Genomic DNA, 20176 nt, shown 5'->3' with positions numbered 1-20176 from the left:
GTGTTTCGGATGACGTGAGTGGTGGAGGGTCTGTTCCACTTTACCCGCGACAAGTCATCGCTTGAATTAGCCACATTTTAGACTGACATGCATTGATGCATGACTTCTGGGGAAGACGATTGAGTTGTTTAGTGGTTGCGGGGTTGAGGGGCAGACTCATCTGCCTGGACGGTCGGGCCGTATGCCGTGCAGAAATTGCTTTCTTCATAGTACTTTCACAACAAGATCACACCATGACGAAGGATAGCAGTTATATGCCTCAAGGGGCAGCAGTGGGTCTTCGATGTCAAACTTGAAACCAATCTTGGCAGGGTGAGCATAGGTTCCAGACACTTCCCGCGTTTGCGCAGGGACAGACTTATACAAGAGCAAGACTTAAGACATGGACTAGTAGCCAGTCCGAATATCTAGTTCTCTGGTCTCACTTCGAATCAAAGCTGGTGCCTATTCATGAAAGCCGGCATGTACCGGGCATTGACCCGGTAATCAATTACATCAGAGACTTGGTGACTTCACTTGACTCAACCTCCGTCACCAAATTAGCCCTGTCAGAGGGTGCACGCTGGATCACACTGCACCTGCCACTGGTCGACTTCCGCGCGAAGCGATTCCGAATGAACCCCAGCCACCCAGGAGAACTCGCCGTGAAGACATCGGTATGGTCCATGCCCGCCACGAGGCTCATATGCACCTTATTCCCCGAAAGACAGCTCGCGTTGAACGACCGGACGGTAATCTCCCGAAGGACGGCGGTTTCCTCTAGTCCCTGAACGATGAGCTTCGGTGTATCCGCAGCACCCCCATTAGCCGGGGCCGTTGCGTTCTGTCACACCTGAGACGGGACAATTGTTCACGAGTGCACTCGTGTTTGTAATAATCTCTGACAGTGTCCGGCCGTACCTCAGCGACATGATGCTTTAGTAGCATGCCTGCGCGAGCTCAGCGATCTGGACGCGCTGGAGGAAGGTGTCGGAGAAGAAGGAGAGGTCGATCCCGGGGATGACGCGCTTGAGCGCGAGCGGCAGCCAGAGGGCTTCGTAGGTGGCATCGTAGCTTGCAAAGCCGCTGCCTGTCAGAATGGTCTCAGCCGTGAGCACTGTCATGTCGTAGATCCTGCTGGCGGGTGCTAAAACCACGGTACCCAGGTATTCTCCCGCGCCGTGGGTTTTGACTAGCTCACTCTTTGAAGGCTTCCAAACAGCACCGCCTCCCTGGCTGTGGCCCACGCTCATCCATTCTGAGGTGAAGGTATGGGGTAACGCCTTGCGCGCGGCGACCATGGCGTAGTAGAGGTCGTTGGCGTGGGCAGGGAACGAGAGGTATTCGTGGAGGGTGGCATTGTTTCCGAGACCCGCGTAGTCTGGCGCGCCGACTGCGTACCCGTCCTCAATCAGGAGACTCCAGCTGTGGTAGTCGTAGAGATCTGTGGTGGTGGTGGTGGTGGGAGGATAGCCGGTGAAGACTCCAATGGTGCCGTGCGCATAGGCGACCACGGGAAACTTGGGTCGGGTCGGAACGAAGTATATGGCATCCCGATGAATCCGGTTACGGGAATGAGGGTGTCGTGCAAGTCCCGTGTAGTATATTGGAAGCGGTAGGCGGTCATTCCGGTGCTCACGTTAAGTGTTTCGGCTCGATGGCTTCAAACTTCAGCAGATTGCCTGCAATGGAACCTGTGAAGTTGCTTTCGGTGCTGTAGAAATCGGAATCGAAGCTCGTACCGAACATCTCGACATCGGCGGCCAACCCGGCTTCGAAGTAAGTCTGACACATTGTATCACATCCCAGCTGAGTCAAAGTGGTAGTTGATACATTGAGGTTTGCAGTAGATGCTCTGACCAGAGAGCTGCACGCGAGGCCGATGAGAATGGTGGTAGGTATGGTAGGTAACATTGGAAAAGACAAGCTATTTCCGGGGGAAACACAAAGTTAGTGAGGGTATGAGAGTCTGCAAAGTTGAATAGGCTAGAAGACTTCATTCCTACACTCACGCGAATGAAAGCGATAATTATCTCTCCTTTGAGTCTGAGGAGTATACACTATCCACAACCCTAAGCTTATTTACCCGGGAACGCGCGGGCAGCGATCAGCTAGCGCTAGTCTGTATTTGGACATGATACTGCGATAGTGGGTCGGCCTGGAGCAGTTTGTGCTCTGGTGGAAGTCACCTGAGACTGCCATTAGACAAAAGCAACTTCAGGTCATTTTGTTCGGATGCTTTATGTGTAGTTTGCGATGCTTCGTGGACAAGAGCGGCCTCGGCTAGTCCATCGTGTATGGTTGATTGAGGGATTATGCTCCATCCATCTTCCAGGAGTGAATTTGGTGATAATAACTTTGAAGCTGCAAGCGCCTGGTGCTCATGAGAATTAGCTGCAAGATTACACATTGTGGAGGACCGACTACCATGTATGATACCCCTGCATTGTGTGTAGGTAGATCAAGATGTGAATTGCAGGCTTCATCCTGACGTTGCGTGGTTGCATCCGTGACAGTGAGAAAATCAAGGGATAGAGGAATATTTAGCTAAAACATTTATCAGACGCCAATTTGCAAGGCGACCAGCATCTCTCAAAGTTTGCCCGAAGCTCGCTTTAGAGGATTGGATCGTATAAGGCAACGTATGGGGAACTTTGTCGTCCGACAAATGTGTGGTCGGACGATTCGACGTGCAACTTACATTCAATACCGCTCGTATCTATCGAAGTGCCCTACTTGAGAGCTGCTCGAAGAATCTATTCTCCATACCTACATAGGGATAGTTGGCTCTCCTTTGAGCGAAAATGCCGAAAGAAACCCGAAGCTCCGGCCAGGTTTCATTGGCAGACACATATTAACCGTATGTCGAGATTCTCAATGACGAGTATGATGTGCACATGGCACTTGAGAATATTTGCGAGAATTGAATAAGCCATGTACTCGTAGTAAACCTTCTTCCAGTAAGATTTAAGAGATCACCCGACCGGTGAAAACCCCCTACCTTCAAATTGAAAGTCAAGTACAGCCAAGATGGAGGCCTCGAACCTTCGATCTATTTTTCTCTCCAGACTGCCAAATTTCCACGTGCTTTTGTCAGAAAAACCAGTGGATGCGGGAGATACCCGAAGCAAGTGTATCAAGATGATAGGTGACGCACCAAGGAGAATGGCATGATCACCTAGTGTAGCTTGATAGAAACAAGCAAGTTCCTCAAGAATCATGTCACTGCGTCAAAAGTCAAGGTTTCTTGCCCATCTGAGCAAATTAACTCCCTTGATTAACATGGGCTGTGCGGGCTTTGCCGGAGTGTCGTCATTATCAAAGAGGGCTCGGAGATAGTTCACTCTTTCGGCAGCGTCTCCGACTGACACCATCGGTAATTCTGATTGTCAGATGATCGGGAGACCGTTGCTTTGACAGATCGGGCCTCAGAGAAAACATCTCGTCGTGCTGGGTCTGCATTCGGCAAGTTCATAGCTTTGGCGCCGTGATTTTCGACAGAGCGGCCTTCGGATCTCGGAAAAAGATTACTGAGGCGTTGAACGGACTGGCACGATGTGGGGAATGACTTTTTCCGGGGCTGCCACTCGGTTGCTATGGTGTCCCGTAGCTGGCATGGGGTAAGATGTGACTCTCCAGATAATCTGTGGCAATCCTCGAAGCACAATAATGGTACGAGCGTACGGCCGAGTTATCTCAAACCTTGTATACTTTTGGCTTGAGGCTTAGCAATATGGCTGCTTCCGGCCGTGCCATTTCCTACATTCAACCTGGTGGCAATGGCTTTAACTTCAATGGTTCAGTCCTTACAGCAATGTCCGAGCAATGATCTCGAACTCATCGCTACCGGCAGTCGGCGGTCTGGCGAGCAGTCCAGCTACCAGAAGCCGGACAAGAATTTGATTAGATTTGATCCGAGACACCGTTCTAGGAAAGTTCCACGGCAAACTGGTGAATAAGCGGCCCATACGTCATCCGAGATTCCAAGACTAAGCGAGCACGTGAGGACACGACAGCCCTTACCCTATTTGAGGATGACAATTTACCCGGCTGGAGAGGTTCTGCACGAGGAGACTCAGGGGTTGCTGCCACCGATCCCAATACCTAGTCTCTAGATGATCAGTGGAACCGGCAAACCATAGTCAGGAACCATCTACAACTTTTATCGCACAGGGGAAGTGACCGGGGATCCTTAACGTGGTACATAATAATAACCTGATACTACACAGTAGACTGCGTTAACTGCGTAGACTGCGTAGACTGCGTAGAACTGCGTAGACGAATAGACCAGACCATATGGACAGTGCATGGGAATAGCGTCATAAATCATGGGCAGCCTAAGCAAGCCATTGTCGTCATTGTGCACTGCGAGAAGGATCAGAACCCTGGCCGGAGGGAGTTTAGGCGAGGTTCACACCAAGGCAGCCACGAAGCTTGGTGGAGGATTCCAGAGCCAACCAGTCGAGTCCCTTGACGCCACCAATCAATTTCGGCTCGGTCGGGATGGCAGTCAGCTGGACGTTGGCAGCAATTCTCGCAGGGATGGCGACTCTCGTGATCCCGACCATCGGGGCCGAAACGCTTCTCTCGGTCGGCTTAGCGAGCATCTCAGTACCAGATGTCGGTTGGCAATTGTCGACGAGGGCCAATTGGTCCAAGGGGCGTGAGAGCAATCGACGCTGTTGGGAATAGCTTCGTGCACCCAGTAGACACAACAGCTCCAGTAACATATCAAATTTCCCCATGTTTTGTGCTGGTTTGCAGGTGGTCATAACTGACGTTTTAACCTCCGCATTTCCCCTCTTTTTCCCCCTCCTTTTAGCACTGTGCAGGAAGTGGAAGGGACTGGGATTGAAGGCTCACCGGTCAACGGATACGGTATCGCACTCCCCTCAATTTCTCCAGGCCCTCCAGATTTGGTGGCCCTGCGTCAGCAAACTCCAGGTCACTCCAGGATATCCGACCCTTTCCGGGCCACGCGCGGTCATTTGCTTGCCGAACTCTGGAGTTGTGGGTGAGTCCCCCAAAGAGGCATGGTGGTAGTGGGGCATCTCCACCTTGGGCAAGAATCCCTAGTGTTCACGGCTCAATTCATCGCCAGGCTTTCCCCCTCTGGAGCGCCGCTGATGCCCGTCTCAACCTGCACTTTTCCTTGTTCTGCTTCTTTTCTTCTCTGATGTCTTGGCTGATGCACGACGCTCACATCCCGGTCGGTCATCATCAGCTCACTGTGAACCAGGTCTGTCTTCCCCCGGATGTCCAAATTGACACCAGACTAATCCATTTCTGTACGGCAGCATCTCTATTCCCCTCGTGGAAACCCGATGTCATCGATCTGGGCAATCCGTGGATGGCTCCTTGACACACGCCTCCCGCGCCCATGCAGGTGGGTGGCGTCGAACCCCTTCAAATCTCTAGCAGAGAATAATTAATTCCGTGTGCCGATGCCGTCAGCCAACGAGATCTGTCACCTGCTCTTTTAACTGTCCCGAAAGAGGCCCGTGGAACCCGATAGTACTGCACCTCCCCCTGGTGCTCCGGCTGTTCCCCAGTATTCCGTCACTTCTGACTGGCTTGTCGGTTTCGGCCGGCCTTCTACGGCATACCTGGGGCCATTGAGAAAGTCGTCAGCCCTGGTCTCATTCCCCCCGGCAAGCTGCTGATGTCGGCTCCCCACATGTCGGCACTCTGCCCAGGCGTGGATCTGTTTTCCCCCGATGAAAATTTTCCCCTCCCTCTTTCGTCTAGAGACAGGGCATAAAAGGCCGCTCATTCCCCCCCGAAAATGAGATCTTTCTGAATCAGGCATCTGCATCCTTCTTCGTTATCCCCAAACAATTCATTTCTTCCCTAAAAGGGTGATTGAGTTCAACCCTTCTATACCTTCACGGGTTTGACATCTCCCTATCATCCGCTCCATTGGGCTCGATCTCACGGATCATTACTCTCTTCGACAAAAGCAAAACAATCCCCGCAACCTGCACCCTTCTCCACCATGGGTGTTGAATCCTCTGCCAGCCATGGGGAGCACATCACCCCTGCTGTCGCTCCCCAACAACAGTCTAGCCAAGAATCGCTTGGCTACGACAAGCCGATGGAGATGGGCGTGGACACCCCCGTCCCTCGTGTCACGCTGCGCTCCTTCGTCCTGACCATGTTCGTCTCCATGGGAGGTCTTCTTTTCGGTTATGATACCGGTCAGATCGCCGGTTTCGAGCAGGAGGATGATTACCTTCAACGGTACGGTATGCAGAAGGCGGATGGTACCTGGTATCTCAGCAATGTGCGCTCCGGTCTATTGACTAGTCTGTTGTCCATCGGTACCTTGATTGGTGCCCTGGTTGCTGCCCCCATCGCCAACCGCATTGGTCGCAAGTGGTCGATCACCGTCTGGTGTGTCATTCTTCTCATCGGCCTCATTGTGCAGATCACGTCCCCCTCGGGTAACTGGGTCCAGATGGTTATGGGCCGTTGGACCACTGGTCTGGGTGTCGGAGGTTGCTCCCTCCTGGTCCCCATGTACCAGGGTGAGAGTGCGCCTCGCCACATCCGTGGTGCCATGATCAGTTGTTACCAGCTGTTTGTCACTCTGGGTATCTTTCTGGCCTACCTGATCAACCTGGGAACGCACAACCTCGATGGCACCGCTCAGTGGCGTATTACCCTTGGTATTACCTTCGTGTTTGCCCTCGCTCTCGGTGCTGGTATGACCTTCTTCCCCGAATCTCCTCGCTTCGCCTACCGTCACGGCCGCATCGAGGAGGCTCGCAACACCATGTCCAAGCTCTATGGTGTTCCTGAAAACCACCGTGTCATTATCAACGAACTGGATGAGATCCGGGCTCAGCTCGAGGCCGAGAACGTTAGCCAGAAGTGGCACGAGTTCATCACTGCCCCCCGCATGTTCTACCGCATCGCCCTGGGTATGGTCCTGCAGGCGCTCCAGCAGCTGACCGGTGCCAACTACTTCTTCTACTATGTAAGTTTACCTTGATTTCTTTTTTTATATGGATCGCCTTGCTAACGCCAAACAGGGTACTACTATCTTCAAGGGTGCTGGTATCTCCGACAGCTTCATTACTCAGGTGATTCTCGGTGCCGTCAACTTCGGAACCACCTTTGGTGGCTTGTACATCGTTGAGAACTTCGGTCGCCGCAAGTCTCTGATGGTGGGTGCTGGATTCATGTTCGTGTGCTTCATGATCTTCGCTTCCATCGGCCACTTCATGCTCGATGTGCAAAACCCCGAGAACACCCCCGATGTCGGCAAGGGTATGATTGTTGTGACTTGTTTCTTCATTGCTGGTAAGTCCGGACGATTCTCCCTGGGTACAATCTTCACAATGCTAACGATTCTTCCAGCTTACGCTATGACTTGGGGTCCCATGGTCTGGGCCATCGTTGCCGAGCTCTACCCCGGCAAGTACCGTGCCCAGGGTATGGCTCTGGCCACCGCCTCCAACTGGCTCTGGAACTTCCTGATCGGTTTCTTCACCCCCTTCATCACCGGTGCCATTGACTTCGCCTACGGCTACGTCTTCGCTGGCTGTCTGCTGGTCGCTGTCTTCGTGATCTACTTCTTTGTGATTGAGGGCAAGGGCCGCACCCTGGAGGAGCTGGACTGGATGTACGTCAACAAGGTCAAGCCCTGGAAGAGCAGCAGCTTCGAGATGCCGACTCTCCACTCGGCCGAGTACTTCCAGGAGGAGGAGCGTCACCGCAAGGAGTCCCGCTCTTACCACGCGGAGAACGCTTAAGTTGAAAGAAAGCGTGGAAACCAGAAGGAAAAGTTATACCCCTGGGGATTGGAGTTTGATTTGGATGTGTTCATGATGTTTTTCACGTACAGTACAGTACATATGTGGTGGTGTGCATTTGATCGCATGATATACCAGGCTTGGCCATCTACGTTAGTTATTGCATAGTTCATACATTTCTTGCATCTTTTAAAACCTCTCCGGAATGATTATAGGACGTAGCATCATGCCTTGTAGAATTCACTGGGATTGCCTTGCCACTGGGGTATGATGTCATGGTGTCACGGCTTTACTTGGCTGTCTACACCGCCTACACCGCCTACACCGCCCACACGATCCACCGCCATCACTGGCTTATCGGTGGGATCTTATCGCACAGGCTGGACAGACCACAGGGTGCAACAGACAGCAGCCATGGCCAACAGGCGCCATCAATGCTCAGCCTTTCATACTACCGCCGTGTCAACGGACCTCAAGGCAAGTAGATGAGATGAGACTACGACCATAACCATAATCTAATTCACGAAGCAGCCAACCCCAACACTCCGATCCCTCCATCTAGCCCCTACAGACCACCACTAGCGCCGCCCCGGGGGCCCGCATGCTAATCCTTCCCGCCTCGTATAACCACCCGCGATCCTTACATCCACGTCAACCTCGATCCAACGCTAACCAACCACCTTCTCAGGCATATTCAACTACCCATCCCCCGTCACATCACATCAGAAAAGTTTTCCCACCCACCCACCCAAAATGTCCCCCCCAAAGCAACAACCCGAAGAAACGCGCAAGACAGTCCTCATTACCGGCTGCAGCGCGCACGGCATCGGCTCCGCGCTGGCCCAAACCTTCCAAGCCCGGGGCTTCCACGTCTTCGCCACCGCGCGCTCCCTCCCCAAAATGGCCCACCTCGCCGACCTGCCCCACATGACCTTACTGGAGCTGGACGTGACATCGCCCGAGCAGATCGCGCGGGCGGTGGCCGCCGTGCGCGCCCACACGTCCGGGACGCTGGACTACCTGGTCAACAACTCGGGCTTGCCGCTGGTGCGGCCCGCGCTGGAGACCTCGTTGGATGAGGCGCAGGCGCTCTTCGATGTCAACTTCTGGGGCACGGTGCGCGTGACGCAGGCGTTTGCGGGGATGGTGGTCGCGGCGAAGGGGTGTGTGGTCAATATCGCGAGTCTGGGGGGCAATATGCCTGTTGTCTGGAATGGTGAGTTGCCTTGGTTATTCGCAAGGGGGGTAGGGGAGAGTGGGTGATTTGCGTGAGGCTAATCCGTTCGAATGTTCTGTGGTGGATGGGCAGCGTTCTACGCCGCCTCCAAAGCCGCCCTGAAATCCTACGGCGAGACGCTGCGGTTGGAGCTGGCGCCGTTTGGGGTCCGGGTCGTCACGGTGATGTCGGGCGTGGTGCAGACGCAGATCTTCGCTAAGCATCCCGACCTCGAGTTTCCGGGGTCGATGTATGAGCCGGCCACGGAGGGGGTTCGGCGGATGGCGGCGGGGGATTCGGTCAAGGATCCCATGGCGCCTGAGGAGTATGCGCGGCGGGTGGTGGATGATTTGCTGGCTGGGAAGACGGGGTTGGTGTGGCGCGGGAGAATGGCGTCCATCGGGTGGTTTTTGACGACGTGGATGCCGACTTGGGTCTTGGTGAGTTACTTTTCTTTGATGTTTTGGGGGTTGGGCGTGGGTGGATGTGTGTAAGTGTGTTTGGCTGACTGTTTAGGATCGGATGGGGACGGCGGGGATGGGGTTGGAGGAGTTGAGGAGGTAGATCATTTGTTCAATAATGGGTGGTATGTTTTGGGTTCTTTTGACTCGGAAATGATTCTCCCTGTTGGCGAGTTGTATATTAGCTAGAATGTATGAACACTCCACTCTCCGGTAACAGCGGTGACGAATTGTCCCAAGACATTAGCACTCACAGGCAAGAGGTAGACATAGGGCTATGCACCCCACCCCACAGAACACCACAACTAACCATGACTAACACATACAAGGCCCAGCCGGATACTACCCCAGTCCTACAGCACCATATGATTAACCAACTACTAACCCACCCCATGTAGTCCATCACATGCCCATCAACCGAGTGGCACGCCCCCAAAGCTTGTCCCGCAAAGCCAGATATAATAGCCTGAAGAAAACTACTTCTCATCTCTGAGCGAGGGAGCAGCCATTTACTGTATACCATCATGTGTAAACAATGCACTTTGTAACTGGACAGTACACCATGTAAACATAGCCGTCTGCGAAAGGCGGTGTGCCATTCTGCCACTGCACCGCACTGCAGGAGCTCCCCACCCCAACATCCACAAAGGGGATCGCGGTGTTTTCTTTACCTTTTTTCCACACCTCCCTAAATCCCCCACCCCCAAACCGCAAAATCACAAGCACGCCCTCTATTTGCACCCCCCGGACCCCAGGGACTAGTCCGACCAAAAGCCCAGAACATACTATACATTGTCCCTCAATGCAAACCACCCAGCCACACCACCATCAAATGGCCATGGCCCCGGCCACGCCCGCCTCCCCCTTCAACTGCTTCGCCGTCGCGCCGCCCACCGACCCGAACGCGCCCCCGCCCCCACCGCCCGACCCATCCATGCTGCAGCTCCCCCCACCCCTCGAGGGCTGGTACGTGAGCTGGCAGGAGGCCTTGGGGAAATCTCAGGCATTCGCCGAGTCGCACGGCTATCGGCTGGTCAAGAAGCGGTCCAGCCGAGGCGAGACGGGCGGCACCCAGCTCAAGGCGCTGTACCTGATCTGCGACCGGGGCATCTTCAAGCCCTCCGTCGCGAAAATCCGCAAGCGGCCCAACCGCAAGCGCATCGGGTGTCCGTTCGATATGTCCATCCTCTGGAACTCGCGCCAGGGCCTGTACCAGGTGCGCGTGCGCAATCCGTTGCATAACCATGGGCCCCGCGAGAAGACGCCCCCGCGGGAGCCCTCGCCGGGGTCGAATCTGCCGTTTTTGAGTGAGGAGTTGCCGCCACGGCTGGGGGAGGAGGAGAATGAGGAGGACGGGGAGGGCGAGAGGGAGGGGGCGGAGGGTACGCCGTCCGCGGAGTCGGATGCACAGCAGCAGCAACAGCAACAGCAGCAGCCAAGCAAGCCTGCGGGGAAGAGGATCAAGATTCGCGGGCTGCGGGATGTCGCGGTCAAGGCTTATTGTGAGTGGCAGGAGTCGTATGTGCAGTCTCCGCTGCTCAAAGCGGAGTTTCGCAAGGCGCGCGACGTGGCGTTGGAGAATGGGCTGGATCTCGAGCAGATGCACTTGGATCAAGATTGGGAGTTTTTTGTCGAGAATGGGGTCAAGAAGGGGATTGCGAGGCGGTTCATTGAAGATATTGGGGAATGGGCGAGGTTGTTTGAGGAGCTGTCGGGGAAATAGAACTTTTGACTGTGCTTGCAATGGAGTCCGCTTTGATGAAAAGGTTTACTGTACATATCGTGTTAAGTTCATTGGCCAGCGTGCTTACTTTTCAAGGTCTGATGGTGCAAATTGCTCTCGGGATAAACTGCTGGGCAATTTACTCATGAGCTAGATAGCCAGAGACATCGAGACCTGACTATGTCCGCTTAGAGGGACGGTGTCAACCCACGCCGCAACTTAGGAGGTGTAGAACTTCCTTGGGGCCGAACAGTGCGGGCCAACAGTTCAAGGATGCAACGATTCATAGAGGCTCTCTGCTAGAGCATCTGATTGGCTCCATCGTAAGTTAAGGTCATCGAAGATTGTGGAATAACGTGGGTGACGTTGATCTATGGGGGCCATTAGGGCGCAGTCGACATCTGCAGCGGCAAGGATCGGGGCCAAAAGCCTGCCGGAAAAATCTTGTGCAAGGCTATCTAGCTGTGGTCCTGACAGACAATAAGCTTGACACTGCATCCGCTGCGCAGCAGTCATACGCGTCATGCTCCCCCGCAAAACCGCCCCCAGGCGTTTCGGTACCAAGCCACTAGCCTGATTCGCTTATGCAGAACTAAGTCGGGTTTCATGGCAACATGCAGCCATTCAGTATACACCTGTCAATATGGACGTTTGCAGTGTTAAAGACAGGAAAGGTATAAAAGCGGGCTGTCATCTGTGACTCCAGATCATCATCAACGACAACAGCACTCTCAACACACCACTACAAGCACCCAATCACTCCTTTGACTCACTCAAGTCCATCATTCTCCATTAAAACAATCATCGAAATGAAGTTCTCCACCACCCTCATTTCCACCGCCGTCTCCCTCCTGACCGGGCCCCAGCTCGTCTCCGCGCTCTGGTCGTGCAGCGAGCTCTCCAAGCTGGGTGACACCGCCATCGACGGCACCGCCTACATTCACTACACCTCCATCCGCGACAGCAGCTACAAGGCCAACGGCGAAGGTGCCGCTGAGCCATGGGTACGATGACTCCTCCCCGTGAAATTGCCCACTCCTTTCCTATCCAGAGACATTTCAGCCAAGAACGAACAAGGGCTAACCGCACTAGATCGCAATCTGCACCCCCAGCGACGACTCCTGGAGCCAGAAGGACTTCGGCCTCCCTTGCACCAACTCCGCGGGCGGCAGCCAGCCCTACACATTCTCCGCCTCTGAGACCGGCCTCGGCGCCAGCCTCGTTGTCTACAGCGGCGAGGGCTGCGATGAGAGCGCCTCCGACCTGCAGGGCGGGTACATCTCCTTCGACGGGACGACCAAGGAGTTGAACTCGGACTGTGGCACGCGCAACAAGGGCGTTACTTGCCAGTTCTCTTACTCTGCTTAGGGGTAGCCTCTTTCTTTGATTGAAGGGGGTCTTCGCCGTGGTGATAGGTACAGGGGCAGTGATGATCGTGTGATTAAAGTTGGGAATACGGTTATTTCCTTTGCTGGTCTTTTTCTGTGTTTACTATTGAATAGAGGAAACAGTCAGTGTCATGGCATAGCTTGTAAGGTGATCGGAAGAATGCACTTGCTGTTTATCCTGAATATGACATAGATCAAATCATGTCATTGAACCTGGTATACACAGAAGAGATACGACGATAGAGTTGAAAGAGTCTCATACAGTCGGCGAGCCTCGGAACCAAGGCTCACAACCAGCACTGACAGCGATAACCGGACCATAGCGCAAGTATAGCAACGAAATGAGATCAAAACTCCGATCCAAGACAAAGAGCCAGACAAAGTCATTGTCTCCCCACCACCTTCGACCTTTATCACAGCTGCGCTCATAGCGGGAGAATACTATCCAAGATTTCCGGCCCTCACTATACACATCCACACATCAAACCCTCATCCAAGGATTATAAATACAAGCCCCCTTACCCACTCCTACCTCAAATCAACATCATCCAAACCCACAATCACCCAACACACTCACAAGCTACACCAAGATCCCCAGCATACGTACAGCACTTACCAAGTGAGAATGGCCCCCCGTCTACCCAAAGTACCGCCCGGCTACCTCGCCATCTACTGGGCCGAGAAGGTCGTCCTGCTGATGTTGCTGCACTTCCACTCGCCCGTCGCGTGCGAGCCCGAGCCTCTGTTTGACTTCGCCGAGGCCGAACGCGCGGTGGAGAACGGCTTCATCGACATTTTCTGCGGCAAGGTGATCCGGTCCAACATCTCGGGGGACTTTGCCTCGCCCAAGAGCTACGATGAGGTCGCCGGCCCCGGCGTCTTCAAGGCCTGCGTCGACTTGACCAAGCAGATCATGTGGGCCGCGCACCAGGATCCGTCCGTCTTGGACGGGGAGGGGGAGGTGCTGGCGGAACGGCTCTGCGCGTTGGGCTTCGCAATTTTCTAGTTTGCGGAACGAGATTGGGGATGCGAGGCGGAGGATGTAAAGGGGGGGCTTTGTGTCTACCTATAGTCCGTTTATAATATCTGTGCTTGTTGGTCCCTTGGTATATAGGTATTTTCCGTATGCGGAGAATAGTCAATGGACATTGGTCATGATATGATATGGATTACTTCCTTTTCTTTCAGGTTGTATTTGTAAGGTTCCTCAAGTTCCACTTGTATATTTATGTACTTTCATATTTTGATTCGTTGCTATCTTTTTAACATGATTCTGTCATCCACCAATTGTTCTTTTTGTGTGTTGTGCTTTGTGAATTCTTTAATATTGTCACTTATCCCGGAACTGGACAGTATAGTCCTGGGTTGTTCAGGAGCTGGCTAATTTTAAGAACCTGGACTCGTAGGTAGACATCTGCCTCCGCCAATCTGGGCACTGGGATTCCAATCCACCGGGAATCTTTTCTTTTCTTTCTTTCTTTCTTTCTCTCTTTCTCGGGGGTTTAACGTCTTGAGGAATCGCTTACCTGTGAGTGTACCCCACACGATGCCATAAGCCAAACTACAAGGTGTTGGTTCGAAAATCTCGCTTCTCATATATGTAGTTGGATTGGACAAGGTCATTATCGGCAAAGGAAAAAGAATTGGGATAAGGAATCCAAGAAATCAGTGTAGTAAAATGCAAAAATGGAGACCTGGGGTGTATGAAAGTCCCCCGATTGCAAGATAGGCAATGCTTGCTCTGTGGCATCGCATTGACTATCAGGCAGCAAATCGAATGGTCTCCTAGTAGAAAGTCCCGCAACTGAATAGTCCAGTCGGAACATTGTATCGCCAAACAAAGTATGTACAAACTTATGCCATATGACACTGCACACAAAGCCGTGGGGAGAGGGATAAATAACAGATAAATACACAACCAAAGCGAGGATCGTATCTCACATATGCAATAAACAGGGCAAAATGCTTGGTGTCGAGGGTATCCGGATCCCGCCAGCGCTAAAGAAAACATTATAAACAAGGACTCCACAAGGAATTGCGGATCATAGTGATATTTAACAAACTGAAGGTGCACCGAAAAAATCACCCCCTCGCTCAAACAGCCTCCCAATCCATCGCATCGACCAAAAAGTCCCACTCATCGGGATCACTCTCGCTCCCGCCCGCGGCGGCGGCGGCGGCCGCGTCGTCCTGGCCCGCCTCGCGCCCGAGCTCATCGACGCGCAGCTGGGCGATGTCCGCCGCCTCGACTAGCCCCTGCAGGATCTGGACGAAGATGGTATCGAAATCGTAGCTCTCGAGCGGGGTCAGCGCGTCCTTCCAGGCCTTGTAGCCCGCGCGCCAGGTCTGGGGGTCGCGCTCGCGCTCCTCGGGGTCCATGTCGGCATACTTCCAGCGGTTGCGCAGCTCCTTGGCCCTCTGCAGGTGGGCGAAGCGGTCGCCGGAGCCCAGCACCTCGAAGTACGGGCTGTCGAGGTCGCGGAGGGCCTCGAGGACGTTGGCGTGGTAGCGGTGGGTTCCGGAACCGCCACCGTTCATCTCGTCCGCCCAGCTGATCTTGGTGGACGGGTGCGCCCGCGACACGTGGATGTTCCACACCAGCATCAGGTACACGAGCGCCCGCTCCAGCAGGCCGTAGTACTCGTGGAAGTCCAGCTTGAACATCTGCTCCGCGTACAGCTGCTCCGGAGCGGGTTGGTCGCGGTTCGTGGCCTGCTTGAACCCGTCGACCAGGTGTCGCAGTTTCCACTCCAGGCGGCGGCGGATCTTGCGGTACCGCGAGAGGGCCTCGACGGCGTCGGCGATGGACGGCGGGATCGGTCTTTTCTTCTGCTTCGTCGTCGGGGACTGGGGTTCAGAGCGCAGGCTGTGCGCGGAGGAGGACGGCTCCGGCGTTGGCTCGCGGTGGGTTGGGATCTTCTCCCATCCGTCGCCGAGCGAGGAGCTCACTCCTCCGACCACCCGCGGGAGTCTTGCCGCTCGTTGCTGCTGCTGCTGTTGTTGTTGGGTTGGGCTCGTGCTCGTGAGAGCCGTGCCGTTGCTGAGGGCAGGGCGCGGGGATGGGCTCCAGATTTTGGGGTTCGTGTTGGGTGCAGTTGACGCCCCGTTGGGAGTGCTGCTGGCTGTGGCCGTGATGGTAGTAGTGGTGGTGGTCGTGGTGGTTGCAGTGACGGCGGGCTGGGGTGGCCGGGTAGGCTTGGATTTGTGAGACTTTTTGCCATGGCGATTCTTGGTCCCACCATGGCCACAAGGCTGCTGATGATGAGTAGTGGTAATGGTGGAGCTTACACTGGATGGCTTGTCGGAGCTCTGGGGGGCCCAGCGCGACTTACCAAGTTCTTCACTCATGTCTTGAGTCATGATGATAATTTGTGATGAGATAAGTTCGCGCCAGTTTCACCGAATAATCTTATCGGGGTTGCGGGAAAAGTGAAACGGGGAGCCTGGCGTGCGACGGAATCGCGGCTATTTATGCATCTGACTAAACTTGTGCGGCTTTGTTTCTGGCTTCACCGCGGCAATCTCCGCCCTCCTCGAGCCTTTGTGCTTGGAACAACTAAATCTTTGTGCAGATCATGCAAGGTTTTTTTTTTTGTGAAGAGATATTATTAAGGTGATGAATTAGGTCTGCGGTGTACTTGATCGTGAAGAAGATCAAAAACAATGGGGTCAATGCGATCTTGTGGATAAGAAATTGGTACAGCACATAGGAAAAATCTTTGAATAATTGACAAACCAGGTGACAAATGCCTCCCCCTGGGTGTAACTTATGTATTCGGTGCAAAGGGTATCAAACAAACCCGGAAACAAAGCAAAACCCGTCATGACTCCATAACACCGTTCCTCATGGATGGTAAATAAAGTATCGGGGGTTCCTTTCAGACCCGAGTGTATTTTCCGTCCATCTCCACCAAATGGACCTCGCTGTTGTCATCGCGCGGGCCTCGTGACACATAATCAACTGAAAAATTGACCGACTTGGAGATTTTGCTGTTGGCATTGGTCTGGCCCTTGGACAAAAAGGAAGGGCCGCGCGAGGCGTAGGTCCGTCGCGAGCCCTGGCTGTTCATCCCCGGGATGTGGTGGGCGGCCACCGCTCGGGCGGCGGGGAGACAGGTCGTGAGGATGGCGATTTGCGACTCGATGACGGACCAGTGGATGAGCGGGAGGAGACCAGCTATTTGGAGTCAGTGTCACGCTTCCTGCGCTACCGATGGCGAAGGATGAGCAAATGGGCTTACCAGTTTGGTTCACGCCCCAGCGGTGGTTCCAGAAGACAACCAGCCGAATAATCGCGACAACCGTCAAGCTAGAGAGCATTTACCATCAGTATGGATATCAGGAATCTGAACGCCACATGATCCAACTCACATCAAACCCATCATGAACATCATTCCCACGGTAATCTTCTTGCCGGTCGGCAACTGCAGCTTCGAAACCTCGTAAACGGGCAGGATGACGATGATGACGTCGGCGACAATGTTCGCAATACAGTGCACGAGAATGGCGTCGATGAAGTTGATGCAGGTTCCGCCGGCGTAGTTCGTGGCCCAGCCATCCCAATCCAGGTGGACCGGGGTGCACCGGAGCAGGTCGACCAGCGCGAAAGTGATGCCGATCGAAGCGTTCACGCCCATCATGATGTAGGCGAACATGCGGAATATGCGCGACTGGAAGATGCGGAGGAGGAACAGCAGAACGGAAATCTTGGCGAGCGAGATTTGTGTCTTGTAGACCATGGCTAGCGCTTCAAAGTGCTATTTGGATGGTGACCCGTCAGTGTTACTCCATGAGGGCATGAGCCTGTCACACACACCTTATAGAAATTCGTGATGTCGTCGAACGGCACGTCCCAAATGTTCTGGCCGAAGCCGTAGTAGATCACTGACGCAGTGTTAGTTTGAGGCGATGAGCCGTCACAACTCAGGAAAGATCACTCACTCTTGTCGTACATGGCATATTCCACAACACCAAAGGCCTGGACGACGTTATCAGTGAACCGCCAGCGCAAAATCCAGTACGCGACCGAGTCTTACAAATGAAAGCGCAATTGTGGTGTCGTCCGGCCCCCAGCCTCCCGCAAGACCCTGAAACTTGGCCCATAACCGGATGACGAAGAAGACGGTCGCAAGAACGAGCGGCGCAAGAACGGATGGGTCCACGAGGGAAGGACCTGCGCGAGGGCGGATCTTACATTCTTGTTCGAAGAGGTGTCTAGCGTCTGCAAGGGATCATCAGTATGAGAAACGCCTTGACTGGATCATCATTCGGAAAACTCACGGAAATACTCCTTGGGAGTACATTCACTTGAAGCGTAGGCGATCAGGCTCGACTCTTTGGTGCAGACACACGAGGTGTCGGTGATCGGGCAATCGGGATAGGTTTGCTCCCAGTAGGACACCTGCCAAAGGAAAAATTAGGGAAAGAAACACCAAGTCGAGGGGCAAGATGGGTACTAACGACACATTCTGAGAAATCGGCGGTGGTATAATTTGTTGCGAGCGCGGTGGTGGTGAGAGTTCCTAGCAGGAACAGAAGAGTTTGGTGAAGCTTCATAGTGACAGTGACAGGCTTTGTCGGGCGCAACGAGACAACAGCAGCAGCACGTTGCAGCGGCAGTAGTTCATAATTACAAGTGGATGAACTTCCCGGGGGGGGGGACAAAAACAGTCTTTAACACCCCTTATTAAGACAGCCCTCGGGCCAAACCTTCTCCTTGAGTCCACACGCACCACCTGAAACGTCAAGCAACGGTTGAGCGAGCACCGAACCAAGCCTACATCTACGCGGTGCATGAATCGTATCGTATACATGCCCACCTTGGTTGGGGGCCCAGATCACTCCATTGCACATGGCCTTGACTTGACTAAGGAAACTCTGAATTTGGAAAAAATAGAAAAAAAAATGCTTGATGACTGGCAGCAATAGTGAAATCTCGGTAGAAAAGTCTGCCCTGCCATGGATTTAAGATTGAGTGTGGTGGGCTACCATCGATCTACTCCGTAGTACAGTTGCTAGACTACAGTGCGCAGGGACCCGTGGGTGGGAGTGAAACGGAACACCCCCCGCTAAGCCTTTTTGGTGCTTAACCTCCGTGGCGGCGATCGGCTTGTGTTGCCCGACAAGACGCAGTGCACCCGCCGCAGTGTGTCTGGTCCAATCCGACGAAGTTCCAATTACTTGGTCACCCCTACTCCACTAGCAAGATAGAATCGTCGACCGGTGACCCAGGAGATTCTGCTGTACTGTCCATGACAAAAAGAGACCAACCTGGACGTCCTGTCTGAGTCCCCATCATCGGCTGAAATGACTCTGTTTGACTGAGACTCCTTCCAATGACGCCATGTGGTTGGGGTTTTCTGTTTATTACTGCGGCCTACCACCACCCCGTGCCTGTACCCCGCAAGAAAACAAAAAGGATCACCAAACCCTGGCTTGGTGGCTTGCTGCCACGCACGTGGCCTTCTAGAAGTCCCCCTTCCTTTGCACTGCAGTCACCCCCTCCTACCTCTTTTGCACAGTACCTATGCCTCGTGCAGCGGCCAAGTGGGACAACCACGTTAAGCAGCTGCCGGACTGTTTGTTATAAATGAATGATCCAGACTTCATTCCCGAGGTCCCAACTTGGAAGGCCTTGGAAGGCCACAGTGCGCCATTGCAAATACTTCGAAGGGCTTAGTGCCCCCCTCATTAAGGTATCCGGGGCAATGTTGATCCGCGGAAGTAGATCTCCGAAAGGGAAAAGTCTCCGGCACCAACACAATCCTTTCATAAGTCATACTCATATAGTATGCTGGCTGGCGGACGGTGTCTCCGATGATCAGCATCATCCCTGCAAATGTTTATTGCAGGGGGGAGTCTGTTTAATATATGTATCTCGGATTCTCGGTTGACCTCTTGCCAGAACCGGCATTCACCAGTGCAGCAACGGCAGCAACGGCAGCATTGACCGCGGTACCTTGTGTCACTGTGTGAGATTGAGCCTCTTTCGGAGCTGATCGACCCAGAGCTAAATTTGGCCTCTTTGTACTTAATTACTCGATGCGCAGCTCTTCCGCGGAGTCCAGCTGAGCCCAGCTCAGCCCAGCCCTGTTTGCCACCTCCTACTGATTGACATGGTGGACTAATACTACGTCTACTCGGTGTCTTGTGCCATCGCCTTGTTGGTTTGTTGCGTTGCAATGTAGGCCAGGGTTTTGTATTCTAGCCTCAGGCATCCACTTTCGGTCTGAACCGCTCGCGCACATTTGATTCAGCCTCGGGTCTATCGTGACTCCTCCGTCATTCCTCATATCCCACTGTTCTCTACTTCTTTCGATCTCTCCAAAAGTTCATTGAACTCAGTCTACTCACAAATTTGAGTCCATCACGGATCAGAGCACAGTTGCGTCCTAGTCGAAACTATATCGCAGGGCTTGAGTTCGTTGGTGCAGCGCCATTCCCACGATCGGGTGTGCCCTCTTTGCCAGACCACCTCTTGGCTAAAGCAGATCATACTTGTTAGGCGCCGATGGTTTGGTGCCATTCGTACCAACCCACCCAAATTTTTCGTTGCCCGATCGAAGTCTTGGCGTGGGGGGCGGAGGGTCAGGGAAACCCGCGCGATGCCGGTCCGAATTTAGGAAGAGATCAAATACGATCGATCCCCATGA

The 20176-nt window shown here is 53.7% G+C and overlaps 9 protein-coding genes across 9 annotated transcripts; 5 read left to right on the top strand and 4 right to left on the bottom strand.

Annotated features, from left to right (window-relative positions):
- Positions 1–393: 393 nt before the first annotated feature.
- On the bottom strand, positions 394–1893 carry BO82DRAFT_411843 (uncharacterized protein; the record flags this gene model as incomplete). The annotated part of the gene is made up of 4 exons (XM_025639811.1): positions 394–823; positions 954–1499; positions 1550–1632; positions 1674–1893. 4 exons carry the CDS (start codon positions 1891–1893, stop codon positions 491–493), a joined length of 1182 nt encoding a protein of 393 aa, XP_025493532.1. The 3' UTR covers positions 394–490.
- A 2486-nt stretch (positions 1894–4379) lies between these two features.
- On the bottom strand, positions 4380–4779 carry BO82DRAFT_431059 (uncharacterized protein; the record flags this gene model as incomplete). Its single annotated transcript, XM_025640663.1, has 1 exon — positions 4380–4779. Exon 1 carries the CDS (start codon positions 4749–4751, stop codon positions 4380–4382), a length of 372 nt encoding a protein of 123 aa, XP_025493531.1. The 5' UTR covers positions 4752–4779.
- Positions 4780–5974: 1195 nt separating this feature from the next.
- On the top strand, positions 5975–7738 carry BO82DRAFT_332250 (sugar porter family MFS transporter; the record flags this gene model as incomplete). The annotated part of the gene is made up of 3 exons (XM_025633169.1): positions 5975–6958; positions 7014–7284; positions 7342–7738. 3 exons carry the CDS (start codon positions 5975–5977, stop codon positions 7734–7736), a joined length of 1650 nt encoding a protein of 549 aa, XP_025493530.1.
- Positions 7739–8483: 745 nt separating this feature from the next.
- BO82DRAFT_382401 (SDR family oxidoreductase) lies at positions 8484–9516 on the top strand (the record flags this gene model as incomplete). Its single annotated transcript, XM_025637929.1, has 3 exons — positions 8484–8952; positions 9046–9392; positions 9469–9516. Exons 1-3 carry the CDS (start codon positions 8490–8492, stop codon positions 9514–9516), a joined length of 858 nt encoding a protein of 285 aa, XP_025493529.1. The 5' UTR covers positions 8484–8489.
- Positions 9517–10251: 735 nt separating this feature from the next.
- BO82DRAFT_431056 (uncharacterized protein) lies at positions 10252–11214 on the top strand (the record flags this gene model as incomplete). Its single annotated transcript, XM_025640662.1, has 1 exon — positions 10252–11214. The coding sequence occupies one exon, from the start codon at positions 10252–10254 to the stop codon at positions 11134–11136; it is 885 nt and encodes a 294-aa protein (XP_025493528.1). The 3' UTR covers positions 11137–11214.
- A 659-nt stretch (positions 11215–11873) lies between these two features.
- Positions 11874–12679, top strand: BO82DRAFT_44644 (uncharacterized protein). The gene is made up of 2 exons (XM_025641201.1): positions 11874–12140; positions 12229–12679. The coding sequence occupies exons 1-2, from the start codon at positions 11946–11948 to the stop codon at positions 12502–12504; spliced, it is 471 nt and encodes a 156-aa protein (XP_025493527.1). The 5' UTR covers positions 11874–11945; the 3' UTR covers positions 12505–12679.
- Positions 12680–13149: 470 nt separating this feature from the next.
- BO82DRAFT_400717 (uncharacterized protein) lies at positions 13150–13530 on the top strand (the record flags this gene model as incomplete). Its single annotated transcript, XM_025639213.1, has 1 exon — positions 13150–13530. The coding sequence occupies one exon, from the start codon at positions 13150–13152 to the stop codon at positions 13528–13530; it is 381 nt and encodes a 126-aa protein (XP_025493526.1).
- A 597-nt stretch (positions 13531–14127) lies between these two features.
- On the bottom strand, positions 14128–15885 carry BO82DRAFT_353020 (uncharacterized protein; the record flags this gene model as incomplete). Its single annotated transcript, XM_025634855.1, has 1 exon — positions 14128–15885. A coding segment is annotated over one exon (1267 nt), but the record flags the coding sequence as incomplete, so codon positions are not given.
- A 466-nt stretch (positions 15886–16351) lies between these two features.
- BO82DRAFT_390997 (uncharacterized protein) lies at positions 16352–18080 on the bottom strand (the record flags this gene model as incomplete). The annotated part of the gene is made up of 8 exons (XM_025638548.1): positions 16352–16701; positions 16766–16833; positions 16896–17281; positions 17341–17408; positions 17466–17502; positions 17561–17745; positions 17805–17925; positions 17985–18080. The coding sequence occupies 8 exons, from the start codon at positions 18078–18080 to the stop codon at positions 16403–16405; spliced, it is 1260 nt and encodes a 419-aa protein (XP_025493524.1). The 3' UTR covers positions 16352–16402.
- Positions 18081–20176: the final 2096 nt, after the last annotated feature.

Source organism: Aspergillus uvarum (genome assembly GCF_003184745.1).
Source record: "Aspergillus uvarum CBS 121591 unplaced genomic scaffold BO82scaffold_17, whole genome shotgun sequence".
Lineage (NCBI taxonomy): Eukaryota > Fungi > Ascomycota > Eurotiomycetes > Eurotiales > Aspergillaceae > Aspergillus > Aspergillus uvarum.
The sequence above is the reverse complement of the archived record's forward strand: the minus strand, read 5'-3'. Positions and strand labels throughout refer to the sequence as shown.